The 14,370-nt window shown below is 36.6% G+C and overlaps 1 protein-coding gene across 4 annotated transcripts in view; it reads left to right on the forward strand.

Moving 5' to 3' along the window:
- RC3H1 (ring finger and CCCH-type domains 1) overlaps positions 1-14,370 on the forward strand; it is an 85,155-nt gene that overhangs the window by 32,780 nt on the left and 38,005 nt on the right. For all 4 annotated transcript variants that reach the window (XM_047704087.1, XM_047704090.1, XM_047704089.1 and 1 more), the window contains exons 2-5: positions 3,384-3,765; positions 7,566-7,686; positions 8,812-9,051; positions 9,476-9,651. In XM_047704087.1, coding sequence (XP_047560043.1) covers positions 3,535-3,765; positions 7,566-7,686; positions 8,812-9,051; positions 9,476-9,651 — 768 coding nt within the window. In that variant the 5' untranslated portion in view covers positions 3,384-3,534. The remainder of the gene's footprint in view (positions 1-3,383; positions 3,766-7,565; positions 7,687-8,811; positions 9,052-9,475; positions 9,652-14,370) is intronic.

Consider the following 14,370-nt stretch of genomic DNA (forward strand, 5'->3'; position numbering starts at 1 on the left):
TAAGTGGTCAAGGAACACTTGACATTTTTGATGGCATCGAAGTAAATGGTTTCCAATTCAAAGATTAGAGAGAATACCTCGTATTATTATACTAAGGTGGGAACAAGCTTCCCTTGAATAGCTGGACAGTACTAGGGAGGTGTGGGATAAGTGTTAGAAAACGAAGTTGAAGTAGAATTATAAGTCATATCAATTAGGGTTTTGTAAACCAGTATAAGAAATCCAGAGTTTATTCTGAATCTTACAGAAAGCTGTTTTAGGATTTTAGCTGAAGAATGATGAGAAAAGGAAACTCAAAGTAGATATCTGATGATTCCAACATTTAGGAGTTTTAAGAAATCAAAACAGCAAATTGGAGGGGATGAGAGGAATGTGTTTTCATTGACCACTTTTCAAGAAGCAGGAAGTTAGTAGGCCCATCTGTTTTCATATCTTATTGAGAAGACAAATAACATTAGAACAGTGACCTGACCATTAGATTTGGCAGTAAGGTTAGCAGAATTGCTGTGAGGTCAGTAGCTATTAGCGCAGCTTTGTGACATTGGTTTTTGAATGAAGTTCACATATAGTTCTTCCTTACTTATACTTAACCTTTAATTTTGTGAATGGTGATATGGCTAGAGTTTGGGGTTTTGTGTGAAAATATCTGGGTTTAGTATTTTAGCTCTTTCTTTTATCTTACTCAGCCTCTCTAAACCTCCATTTCTCAAATCTGTAAAATGGAATAACAGTAATCATCTACCTTTTATAAGTGCTCTGTATGCAAGGGCATTTAGCATAGAATGTGGCACATAGCTGTGTAATGGTAAAAATTGTACATGATGTACAATAAAATATTTACATTTTATGCCCTTTGGGCTTTGTATAGTTAGTGTTTGAGAGAATAAAGTGCTGTGTTTTGTTATCTTTACTTAATGGTTAACAAATTTTAAGTTGTTTGCAATGCTATACTAGTAAAAAGGAAGGAACCATTAAATTACTTTGCAGAGATTAACACAAGATCAGATTCTTCACAGACATTAATATAAATTGCTATGCTAATCTATAGAAAAGTTAATGTGGGTGATACTTTATTGATTTAATCAGGTTCAGCAAGCAGTTTTTTGACTAAGACCTACTTCTTTTCTGGGTATTATGTCTTCTAAAACTTTACTCCTTTTTTTATTTTGGAGCATTCTCTAAACCCCATACCAAATGTAGCATTTGAGTGCAGTCGAATAGAGTAATTAGATACTGTTCTCATCTTTACCATTCCAGATGAGAGTTTCAGTTTATTAAATAGTAATAATTTAATATAAACATAACTGTAGCTACTCCATCTATTTGATTAAATCTGTTTTATTAGAAGTATTTGTCTTTAAAACATTATAGAAATCAAAATGTGAGCAGTTTCTTTATTTATTCATTCTTGTTATTGCAGGGGCCATTTTAACACACATGCAGATAACTTTAATTTTATATCCTGAACATGAAATTAACTTGGTAAAATCCATTTGTCTTATAGCACACTTTGCAGAAACCCAAACAAAACTAGTATTACTTAGAAGGCAGGTATTCTGACGGTGCTGTTTCACTGTTTCCCCAGTAATTCAGTCTGGCACATAAGTAGTGCTTAGTAAATGTTTGCTGAATGAATGAAAACTGCTCTCTCACCAGTAATGGCCTTGCATTTAAGGTTGGGTTATTTCAGTAAGACAAAAATTAAATATAATGCTCAAAGAATAAGGTATCTAGATGATTTACCTTCCTAGTTAATTACAGCTTAAATAATTTTTTCCATCTTTGTAAGCAGTCTCTCAGGCAAAATCAAATCTTGGAGAACCTTGTAATACTATAACTTTATTGTTCTGTGCATCACTTCTTATTTTTAGAAACGACATTTAGAGTAAGTGTAGTAGGTAGTTGTTTAATATATAAGTTTAGGTTGAATTTTATATAAAGAATTTCGATTAGACACAGGTGATAATTTTGTGATTTGGCTGTTATCCTCTGCCAAAAACAGGCTAGGCAATGGAATTTGATTATAATTTGAATTACAATTGTTCTTACATTCATAATTTGAGAATTTAAAAAATCTTTGAAGTAAATAATTTTAACTATGCAGTTGTTCAGTACAACACACAATAGCAATAAATAAAGGCTGTACCAGGGGGCTTAAAGATATTAACTCTCTGTAAATAAAATTCTTTTTTTTTTTTTTAAAGATTTTATTTATTTATTTGACAGAGAGAGATCACAAGTAGACGGAGAGGCAGGCAGAGAGAGAGAGAGGGAAGCAGGCCTCTCGCTGAGCAGAGAGCCCGATGTGGGACTCGATCCCAGGACCCTGAGATCACGACCTGAGCTGAAGGCAGCGGCTTAACCCACTGAGCCACCCAGGCGCCCCTGTAAATAAAATTCTTAACAATATTTAAGACCCTTAAAAACAAACTAAAAAAGCCCATAGACTTTTTATTTAAAGACCTTTTTTTTTCCCTTAAGATTTTATTTATTTATTTGAGAGAGAGACAGAGATAGCTAGAGAAAGCAAGAGCAGGGAGGAGAGGGAGAAGTAGGCTCCCCGCCAAGCAGGGAGCCTGATTGGGGCCTCAATCCCAGGACTCTTAAGATCATGACCTGAGCTGAAGGCAGATGCCCAACCAACTGAGCCACCCAGGCACCCTACCCATACCCAATTTGATGATAAAATATTTTAAGGTGGTTTTTGCTTTATGCCAATTTTTAAAACTCTTTATTGAGGTGTAACATGTACAGAAGTGTACATATCATCAGGGTACAGCTTGATAAATTTTCACAGCTGAACAGATAGATGTAACTGGCATTCACATCAAGAAATAGTATTATTAACCACCTTAAAAAGGCTAATTCTAGGATGTCTCAGTGGCTCAGTCAGTTAAGCGGTTGCCTTTCGCTCAGGTCCTGATCCTGGGGTCCTTTGATGGAGTCCCACTTGGGGCTCCCTCCACAGCAGGGAGCCTGCTTCTCCCTCTGCCTACTGTTCTCTCTGCTTGTGCTCACACTCTCACTCTTTCTCTCTCTGACAAGTAAATAAAATTTAAAAAAAAGGAAAAAAAGGCTAATTCTTCTGTATAATCATAGACTTCAGTAAACTTCAGAGATGTAGATATTGGATCTAACTTTATTACTAACTTCATTTGTTATCTTGAGCAAGTAATTTTTTTTCTGGGGTCCACTCCCCGTCTCTACAGTGAGGGGATAAAACTAGATGTTTTGTTATGGCTCTGATTCTATAGAAGTGCAAAACAATGTACTATAGTGATAACAGTGTGGTTTAAAATGTTGTAGGTAGTAGAGTGAATGCATGGTTTAATTGAAAAGGAAGACACACTGATTTCTCTCTCTCTCTCTTTTTTGTTTTCCAGGTTATATTTCACACTATGTGCTGACTGTATCTACAGAAGATATTTAAAAAAAAAAAAAACTTTTTTCAAAGATTTTGATTCCAGTGGAATCTTTGCTTTAGATTATTTTCTGTGTGTGTGTGTGTGTTAGTGAATTGTAACTCCAGTAACAATGCCTGTACAAGCTCCACAGTGGACGGATTTCCTCTCCTGCCCAATTTGCACTCAGACTTTCGATGAAACAATTCGAAAGCCCATCAGTTTGGGTTGTGGCCATACTGTCTGCAAGATGTGCCTGAATAAACTCCACCGCAAGGCTTGCCCATTTGACCAGACCACTATCAATACAGACATTGAGCTCCTCCCCGTGAACTCAGCATTGCTGCAGCTGGTGGGTGCTCAGGTGAGATGGGTCACTTTGTTCAATTTCTGAGTGTGTTTTTCTCCTAAGGGAAAATTGAATTAAAATTGGACACCATTGCCTTCTACCTAAAAGACAGAAAAATCCATTGGTACTGTGCAAATCCTTTATTTCAGTGTGTTGGGAGATACATCGGAGTGCAGTGTTCCTCGGTCATGGCACAGAAACAGTCACTTAATCTGGTGGTCAAGCCTTTCTCAGCAGTCTCAGCTGTTCAGATCATTAGAGAGACCTAAGAGGACAAGTCACAGAGACCTCTTAATATTGAAGAAAATACTACTCATAAAACCATTGCATTTACTTAATAGGAAAAGTGAGCTACTTCAGACAGTTGTCCGTAGTAGACACTAGCTGAAATGAAAGATGAAGACGGCGACAAGAACTCTAGAGTATATTGGGAACCATATTTCTAGAGGAGAAGCAAATATTCCTAGGTATCTAAATGTTAAAGTTAGTCTAGCAGTTCTAATGGTAATACTCTAAAATTTAATGTCCTTATTCTCAAATTTAGGGATCAGTAGTATCTTCAGAAGATTTCACAAAGCCAAGGGAGGTGGGTTGTTGAAAGCTAGATATGATTTATTTAAGTAATCCTTTACTAAATGTGCAGAGTGTGAGTCTGAAATGCCATATATTTACCAAAAAATGATTTTTTGAATAAATATACTAGAACTTTGGATCTGGCCGCATTGATGTTCTCTAGATCAGTCTTGCTAGATCAGCTGCTAAAATGTACAAAAGGTTGATATTATGTATGTTGGAGATGAAGAGAGCAGTTCTAGAATAACTTGTTCAAAAGGAAAACTTATTTATAAACCTTTCTTGTGATGTCACCAACAACACTACAAAAATATTTGTCAAAAGGGGAAGTGCAATAAATAGGTCCTTTTGCTTCTTGCACTTAATTTTTCATTTTATAATCATTTCTTTTTATTTTGAAAATCCCATACGATAGTTAGAAACATTTAAAAATAGACTTATTAAGAGTAATAATTTTAAAAATATACTATTTTAATAGCAAATAACCAAGGCTTGCTTCCTTTTTTTTTTTTTCATAAATTGTCTAAAGATGAACTCTTTCTACAAAACGAGTAAGACCTTGTTATATCTTAACTGAAACAACTAATGTTTATATTTGAGGATGGGGCATTTTATTTATTATTTTTTTAAATTTTAGGTCATTAACATACAGTACAATACTGGTTTCTGGAGTAGAATTCAGTGATTCATCACTTGTTTACAACACTCACTGCTCATAACAAGTACCCTGCTTAATGTCCATCACCCATCTAGCCCATCTCCAACCCATGTCCCTCTGTCTGCCCTCAGTTGTTCTCTATCATTAAGAGTCTCTTATGGTTTGTTTCCCTCTTTCCTTTTTTCTTTTCCCCCTTTCTGTGTGCTCATTTGTTCATTTGTGTTCTTTCTTAAATTCTACATATGAGTGAGATCATATGGTATTTTTTTCTGCCTGATTTATTTCTCTTAGCATAATATGTTCTAGCTCCATCCATGTCATTGCAAACGACAAGATCTCATTCTTTTTGATGGCTGAGTAATATTCCATTGTAGATATACACCACATCTTCTTTATCCGTTCATCAGTCGATGGACATTTGGGCTTCTCTCCAAAGTTTGGCTATTGTTGATAGTGCTGCTGTAAAACATGGGGGTGTATGTATCCCTTCGAATCTGTATTCTTATATCCTGTGGGTAATAACTAATAATGCAATTGCTGGATCGTAGGGTGGTTCTATTATTAACATTTTGAGGAACGAGGACAGGGCATTCAATATTTAGTAGTCACAATTTTAACTCTAAAGATTTCCATTAGAAAGCTGTTAGAGTTCATAAATGAATTAGGCAAAGTTGCAGGATACAAAGTCAACACATTAGTTGTATTTTTATACACTAGCAATGAACAATCCAAAAGGAAATTGAGAAATTGAATCGGCTTACACTAGCATCAGATAATAAAATACTTAGGAATAAATTTAGCAAAGGGGGAGAAAGACTTGTACAGTGGAAAGCTACAAGACGTTGCTGAAAGAAATTTAAAGAAGACATAAATAAATAGAAAGACATTGTTCATGGATTGGCAGAATTAATATTGTTAAGATCATAGTACTACCCAAAACCATCTACAAATTCAGTGCCAGCTCTATCAAACCCCCAGTGATGGTTTTCCTTTTTGCAGAGACAACAGCAACAAAAAGCCAATCCTAAAACTCCTATGGCATCAGAAGGGACCACAAATAGTTAAAACAATCTTGAAAAAGGACAAAGTTGGAGGATTCAGACTCCACATTTTGAAACCGCAAAGCTACAGTGATCAAGACAGTGTGATACTGGTATAAAGACATACATTTAGTTCAGTGGAATAGAACAGAGCCCAGAAATAAACCCACGCATATGAAATGATTTTTGACAACATTTCCAAGACCATTCAGTGAGAAAAGGACAGTTTTTCCAGCAAATGGTGCTGGAAAAACTGGATATCCAAATGCAAAAGAATGAATTTGGACCCCTGCCTCACACCAAATACAAAAACGAATTCAGAATGAATCAAAGGCTAAATGTAAAAGCTAAAACCGCAGAACTCATAAATCTTAATGATCTTGGAATAGGCAGTGGGTGGGGTTTTTTTTATTTGTTTGTTTTTGTTTTTAAGATAGGACATGAAAAACACAAGGAATAAAGGGGTAAATTGAATTAAATCAAGACTTAGAACTTTGTGCTTCAAAGGACCATCAAGGAGTGAAAGACCCAACTCTCAGAATGGGAGAAAATAATTGTAACTCATATATCTGAAAGAAAGTCGTGTCTAGGATATATAAAAGACTCTAAAGTTATGGACTAAGTCCTTTATAAACTGTTTGTTTCTAATGAACTGATGCAGTTTGGAATAAAAACTAATAGCAACTAAAGTTTTTCTCCCTTCTGCTCCCTACTTGCAGCTTAGCCTTGTAAGTCTATAATCTTTTTTTTTTTTTCAGATTCAGATGTGCTAATAAATTCCCCTGCAACTTCGTATGTAATAAATAAATAAATAAATAAAAGACTCCTACAACTCAGTAATAAAAAGGACATAATGTTAAAATGGGGAAAGATCTGAATAAATACCTCATCAAAGAGGATATGCAGATGGTAAATGAACAATGGAAAGTTGCTCAATATCATTTGTCATTAAGGAATTGCAAATTAAGACAACAAGATTTTGCTACATACCAATTAGAATAGCTAAAATCCAGAACACAATGCCAAGTGCTGGTGAGGCTGTGTAGCAACAGAACTCATTGATTGCTGGTGAGAATAAAAGATAGTGTAGCCACTTTGGAAGTAACTATATATGGTTCTTTGATTTCTGTTAATGTGAAATGTCCAAAGTAGGCAACTCCATAGAGACAGAAAATAGATCATTGTTTTCCTAAGGTTGGTGGGGAGTTGGGAGGAAATATGAGAGGGGAGACAAAAGAGTATGGTTTTCTTTGGAGGGATGATGAAAATGTTCTAAAATTGTGGTTATGGTTGCACAGTTCTGAATATACTAAAAACCATTGAATTGTATATCTTAAATGGGTGGCTTATATGGTTACAAATTATATTTCAGTAAAGCTATTACAAAACCAAAACAGTGTATTGAATTTTGTGTATTAGTATAGAAAAGGCCTTTGGAAGAATTCAATAAATTTAGTAGGCGCTTTGATGTAACCACAGAGTAGCAGTGCATAAAATATACTCAATAAAACAATGAGTACTCATCCATACCATTTCTTCTGAAGGTCCCTGAGCAGCAACCCATTACTTTGTGTAGTGGGGTTGAAGATACAAAGCATTATGAGGAAGCCAAGAAATGTGTAGAAGAATTAGCATTGTACCTGAAACCACTCAGCAGTGCTAGAGGTAAATCAGATACAGCTATCCATGCTAAACATGTTCATTAAAGATGTTTTTATTATCATAAAAATTGTAGGGGTGCCTGGAGGGTGCAGTCAGTTAAGTGTCTGCCTCTCGGTTTCAGGAAGGTAGATGGTTTCAGCTCAGGTCATGATCTCAAGGTCATGAGATTGAGCCCCATGCCAAACTCTGTGCTCAGCTCAGAGTTTTCTTGAGTTTCTCTCTCCCTCTGTCCCTCCCCCTCCTCTCTAAAGTAAATCTTTTATTTTACTTATTTGTTTGTTTGTTTATTTATGTATTTTAAAGATTTTATTTATTTATTTGAGAGAGAGTGACAGAAATAGCAGGAGAGAGTACAAGCGGAGAGGACAGGGAGAAGCCGGCTCCCTGATGGGCAAGGAGCCCAACACGGTGCTGGATCCCATTACCCTGGGATCATGACCTGAACTGAAGGCAGATACTTAACTGACTGAGCCACCCAGACTCCCCATAAATAAATCTTTAAAAAAAATTGTGGGCTGTAAGTGAATGCTAATGAAATTTACTTATTTGTTGTAAATCAAATCCACAAACACTAAATAATATCATTACAAATCACATTAAATAGGTGACTTCAGAGTTTATGTGATGTTGGAAACATTTGAGTTGCAAATATAAGTGAATGTGGTTTCAGACATTTGACAACTCTGGATTGTCTGCCTTCTGTTCAGTTTTATATAGTGTGCCATAGGGAATGAAATAAAATTGGAAGTTGCTCTTACTGCCTTGCCATTATGGCTTGTTATTTCATTAGGAAGGTAAAATTAACCATTACGAAGTAAAATGCCAGAACTGTTATGACCTCAAGATTTGAGTGTTAATATCTGGCCTTTTCCCCTTTTCCCTCCATGGTTATGATGAATAATGATACATTTTATGTTGTAATGAGTGTTATATTTACGTGAGATAATAGCTTTTGTATACTTTTAAAATGCAAACTAAGCTTTATGTAATTTTATCTATTATTTATTTTAAACATTACAGTAGAACTGGGAACTATTCATGTATGCATAAGTCAGCCCATCAGAGGAAGTTTTTCTGGACTCTAAAATTGCATTGTAAACCTAGAAATAACTTTTTACTCTCTTAAAGGAGTGGGTCTGAATAGCACTACTCAGAGTGTTCTGAGTCGCCCAATGCAGAGGAAGCTGGTGACTCTGGTCCACTGCCAACTAGTGGAAGAAGAAGGCAGGATTCGTGCTATGAGAGCAGCCCGATCTTTAGGTGAACGAACAGTTACAGAGCTCATTCTTCAGCACCAGAATCCTCAGCAACTCTCCTCTAATCTTTGGGCAGCAGTCAGGGCTAGGGGCTGCCAGTTCCTTGGACCAGGTATGTGATGAAAGTTTGATATTTACTCTACTAATAATTCTAGAAGTATGGTGTTAAGAACTATAAATGTGATATACAAAGGCTAGTTTTTGTAATATTCTGTTATTACCAAGAAATATTCCACTTGACAGTCATGGCTTGGGTAATTCCATGTCAGTATTTTAGAGCATGTAAAACATTTCTCAGTGTCAAAAGTTTTCAATTTGATAGAAATTTTTTTTATCTGCTTTCTTATATAAAATATGCAGAGTATAATATAAAATTGCCCCAAAATGGTTAGAAAGTATAACTCTGACTATGTATTACAGTGTTGTGTTGCCCATGGGGTGGTACCTGAAGAAATTGTTAAATATTGCCCTTCTAATAAATAAATTTATCTTATCTTTATACATGATAAATTTTGGTTTTGCCTAACTTTCCCTAGCAATGCAGGAGGAAGCTCTAAAGCTGGTTCTCCTGGCCTTGGAAGATGGTTCTGCTCTGTCAAGGAAAGTCTTGGTTCTCTTTGTGGTGCAAAGGTTGGAGCCGCGGTTTCCTCAGGCCTCTAAAACTAGCATTGGGCATGTTGTTCAGCTCCTTTATAGAGCTTCCTGCTTCAAGGTATGAACTAAGGTTATATTTCAGCTTAAAAGGAAACATTATCTTTTTCCCAAACTTAAGTAGTAAAACTTCTTTTTTTATATTTTATTTATTTGACAGAGATCACAAGTAGGCAGAGAGACAGGCAGAGAGAGAGAGGAAGGGAAGCAGGCTCCCTGCTAGCAGAGACCCTGATGCAGGGCTCGATCCCAGGACCCTGAGATCATGACCTGAGCTGAAGGCAGAGGTTTTAACCCACTGAGCCACCCATGTGCCCTAGTAGTAAAACTTTTGAGTTTAATAAAGTTACCCCTAAGAAAATTTAAAGATTTTTTGTTTTGAAAAATGTTAAAAATAAATAAATAAAGGAAGGTAGATGGTATCTTATTAAAGTTAAATCTTATTATATTAAATTTTTTAAAAAAGATTTTATTTATTTATTTATTTATTTATTTATTTTTAAAGATTTTATTTATTTATTTGACAGAGAGAAATCACAAGTAAGCAGAGAGGCAGGCAGAGAGAGAGGAGGAAGCAGGCTCCCCGCTGAGCAGAAAGCCCGATGTGGGGCTCGAACCCAGGACCTGGGATCATGACCTGAGCCGAAGGCAGCGGCTTAACCCACTGAGCCACCCAGGCGCCCCTATTTATTTATTTGACAGAGAGAGATCACAAGTAGGCAGAGAAGCCGGCAGTGAGAGAGAGAGGAGGAAGCAGGCTCCCCGCTGAGCAGAGAGCCCGATGTGGGGCTCGATCCCAGGACCCTGAGATCATGACCTGAGCCGAAGGCAGCGGCTTAACCCACTGAGCTACCCAGGCGCCCCTATTATATTAAATTTTTTATATTAGATACAGAACAACAATAATTTGATCCACATATGGATCAAACTGAGGTTTATAGATTTTTATATTTGAAGAGGCTAATAAGCTGTGTGTCATTGTTCCACCAAGGCTATATGCAGAATTGGTCTGAAAAGAGAGTAACTGCAGCAAGAAGTTTCATTTTGCTCTTTGCTCCTGCTGTAATTCCAAATGTACAGTACCTGAGTTCCATTTGTCATTTCATTTTCAGTATATATAGTAAGGCTGGACATACTCTTTTTTTTTTTTTTTTTAAGATTTTATTTATTTATTTGACAGAGATCACAAGCAGGCAGAGAGAGAGGAGAAGCAGGCTCCCTGCTGAGCAGAGAGCCCAATGTGGGGCTCCATCCCAGGACCCCAGGATCATGACCTGAGCCGAAGGCAGGGGCTTAACCCACTGAGCCACCCAGGCGCCCCTGGACATACTCTTTTGTATCCCAAATTGAATCAGCACTGCTTTAGACAATCAGTGCTCCCTGTGTAGCATTTATCATTCATCCTGTTTTCCTGACTTCTTAATGTGAAGGCTTCTTGCTTCTGTCACACACATAACTAGTACTTCATGGACCAGAGAGGCAAGCCACTAAAAATTTTTTAATTCATACAGACTGTAAGGATATCCTTTCCTGGTCACCATGTCCCCTCATCTGACACTCAAACTAAAAAATCCTACAGTCTGCTGTAGTTTATTTTCTCATTTCCTGAGAAAGCATGGTTTACAAAATCAACAGGAAAACATTTATTTTTATAAACACTATATTTTATATACAAACATAAAATAGTTTATATATTTATTATTTATATATTACATAAATTTTATGAATTACATAATTGTAATGATAGAAATAATATTGTTATATATTATAAATATATAAATAACAATATATATCATAAATATATGTTTGTAAGTTAATAAAACATTCATAAATTATAAAATTATTTATATATTTTTTAAGATTTTATTTATTTATTTGACACAGAAAGAGAGCACAAGCAGAAGGAGTGGCAGGCAGAGAGAGAGAGAGAGGGAGAAGCAGGCTTCCCCCTGAGCAGAGAGCCTCACCTGGAGCTCCACCCCAAGACCCTGGGATCATGACATGAGCCAAAGGCAGACACTTAACTAGGCGCCCGGAAAGCATGCCAGTTTAATTTAAAAAAAATTTTAAAGCTCTGACTAAATGCCCACATTATTTTTCTTTCTAGAGTCAGATTATATATGTACTGAAAATGATGTGTGCACTCCAGGTCTGTACCCAACCCTGTTTTTGGCCATAGGTGCCTCTGGGACTATTAGAAACTCTAGCCAAAATAACTCCCAACTAGTTCAGATTGTCCCCAAATAACTCACATTGGTTGTAATGATTATAATAACATGATTGTACAGTGTTATGTGCAGTACATTTCAGAATGTCTGTCTGCTTCCAAAGTTCTTTGTTCTGTAATAACAGCACAGACACAATATTGCAAGCTTAAAAATAAGAGGAAAGAAAAGGAAATCTGTCCTTCCCCTGTGAAGAATAATAAGGGGTCCAAAAGCCCCAGAACACCCACAGTGGACCTATCAATCCTAATTAAAAGCATTAATAGTAATTGAAAAGAGATTGGAAATTTATAAAAATCCAATTATTTTTCATTTGGGTCGTGATTCTTTCCCTTTATTTCATTGTCTATCTGCTTTCTTCTCTTGCTGGTAATACGTGCCACAGTCTCCATCATGAGAACACTTATCTTCTCTCATCGCAATAGGACCATACCCTAAATTTTGTTCACTATGGCAGAGTTTCTGTTAAGTATCTCCCAATACCTGTTTAATTTGTGGAACTCACATCGATGGAGCTCACATCTTCCATTCTTCCTTGTAACTGTGTGTGTCCGTATAGCTGTGTTCTAACTGCATCCTTTTAGCATCTCTTTTATTTCCGTTTACTTTTTCAGGGATGCCTGGTGGCTCAGTCCTTAAGCATGTACCTTTGGCTCAGGTCATAATAAATAAATAAATAAAATCTTTAAAGAAAAACCTTTTCAGGCAGGGATAATTCTGGTCTTCCTTAGTACAGTATAGTTCCAGGACTTACTGTTGACATGCATCTCTTAGAAATCTTTGACTGTTTTTAGTTAAAAGACAGTTTTGAAAACCAAGGCCAGGGAACCCTAGTATATCATATGGAAGACATATTACATTTTAATAAGGTTTAGCCTGTATTGAGAGGATGTTTTTATACATCCACATATGCATTTGGTCTTTGACTTGCCTTTAAATGGTGGCAAAATATATTTTGTTTTTGTTACTCTAGTTCTTGATTTTTTTTGTTTTAAAGATTTTATTTATTTATTTGACAGAGATCACAAGTAGGCAGAGAGGCAGGGAGAGAGAGAGAGAGGAGGAAGCAGGCACTCCGCTGAGCAGAGAGCCCGATGTGGGGCTCGATCCCAGGACCCTGAGATCATGACCTGAGCCGAAGGCAGAGGTTTAACCCACTGAGCCACCCAGGCGCCCCTTGATTTTTTTTTTTTTATCTATTTGGTCTTTTATGGATTTGCCTAACAAAATTTAAGTTAGGCCTTCTTGTAATAAGAATGGAATACATTTAAAAATATAATCAGGGGTGCCTGGGTGGCTCAGTGGGTTAAGCCACTGCCTTCAGCTCAGGTCATGATCTCGGGGTCCTGGGATCGAGCCCCACATCGGGCTCTCTGCTCAGCAGGGAGCCTGCTTCCCTCTCTCTCTCTCTCTCTCTGCCTGCCTCTCTGCCTACTTGTGATCTCTCTCTGTCAAATAAATAAATAAAATCTTTGAAAAAAAAAATAATCAGGATGACCTAGAAGTCTTGCTGTAGTTTTCTTTGGTGGAAGAAAAAAAATGGGAATTTTCTGCTAGAGGAATTTGAGTCCTTGTGGGAATAAAAGGTTAACAAGGTAAAAATATATTCTGAAGTATGTTAGGATACAGGTGATCCTGGAGTAGAATTAATTATTTTGCTTTGGGGGTTCCTGGGTGGCTCAGTTGGTTAATTTGAGTTGGCTCAAATCGTGATCCCGGGGTTCTGGGATTTAACCCTGAGTCGGGCTCTCTGCTCAGTGGAGAACCTTCCTTTTTCTCCCTCTCCCTTCTGCTCCCCTGCACACTCTCTCTTACTCTATCTCACATAAATAAAATCTTTTAAAAAATATTATTCGACTTTGATTTTTTGAGCCTTTGGCCCAAATCCAGCTTGATTCAAAATGTAGCGATATAGCAAAAATAACAATAGTACCTACCTCAACAAGTTTAGAGAAGTAAATGAGTTAACATGTCAATATGATGGTTAATAAGTTAACACACTAACTAGAGCATACTAAGGGCTCAATAAGGGTTAATCATTTTAATTACTAAAAGATATTATCATTATTATTATTATTTTACACTTTCTGATGGTGGCCGAGCCTGCAAAACTCTGTGGAATATTAAGCTAAGTACAGATTAATCATCTTTAGAATCATACCAGCATCTGAATGACACTCTTTCAGTTAGGTTGTCAGCCAACTCAATGCCAGGCAAGCCCAAGTTTGATAATCCACAGTTATGAAGAAGAAACATACATTGTTGTTGTTATTGTCTTTTTCAGAATAATTGCACATTTTCCCTCTTTTAAAGTCCTTGCTGTGTGTGTGTGTATACACATAACCTATGTATGTATATAAAAAGAAATAGACTCCATATCCAATGTGGGGCTTGAATTCATGCCTTGAGACCAAGAGTCACATGCTATACTGGCTGAGCCAGACAGGTGCCTCGAGTATTTTTCTTCTTTTCAAAAATGGGTATCTGCACATCTCTGTATGTGTTAAAGTCTATCCAGTCTAGGGATTTTGCTCTAGCACATATTCATTCTTTCC

This window comes from Lutra lutra, chromosome 15 (assembly GCF_902655055.1).
Source record: "Lutra lutra chromosome 15, mLutLut1.2, whole genome shotgun sequence".
NCBI lineage: Eukaryota > Metazoa > Chordata > Mammalia > Carnivora > Mustelidae > Lutra > Lutra lutra.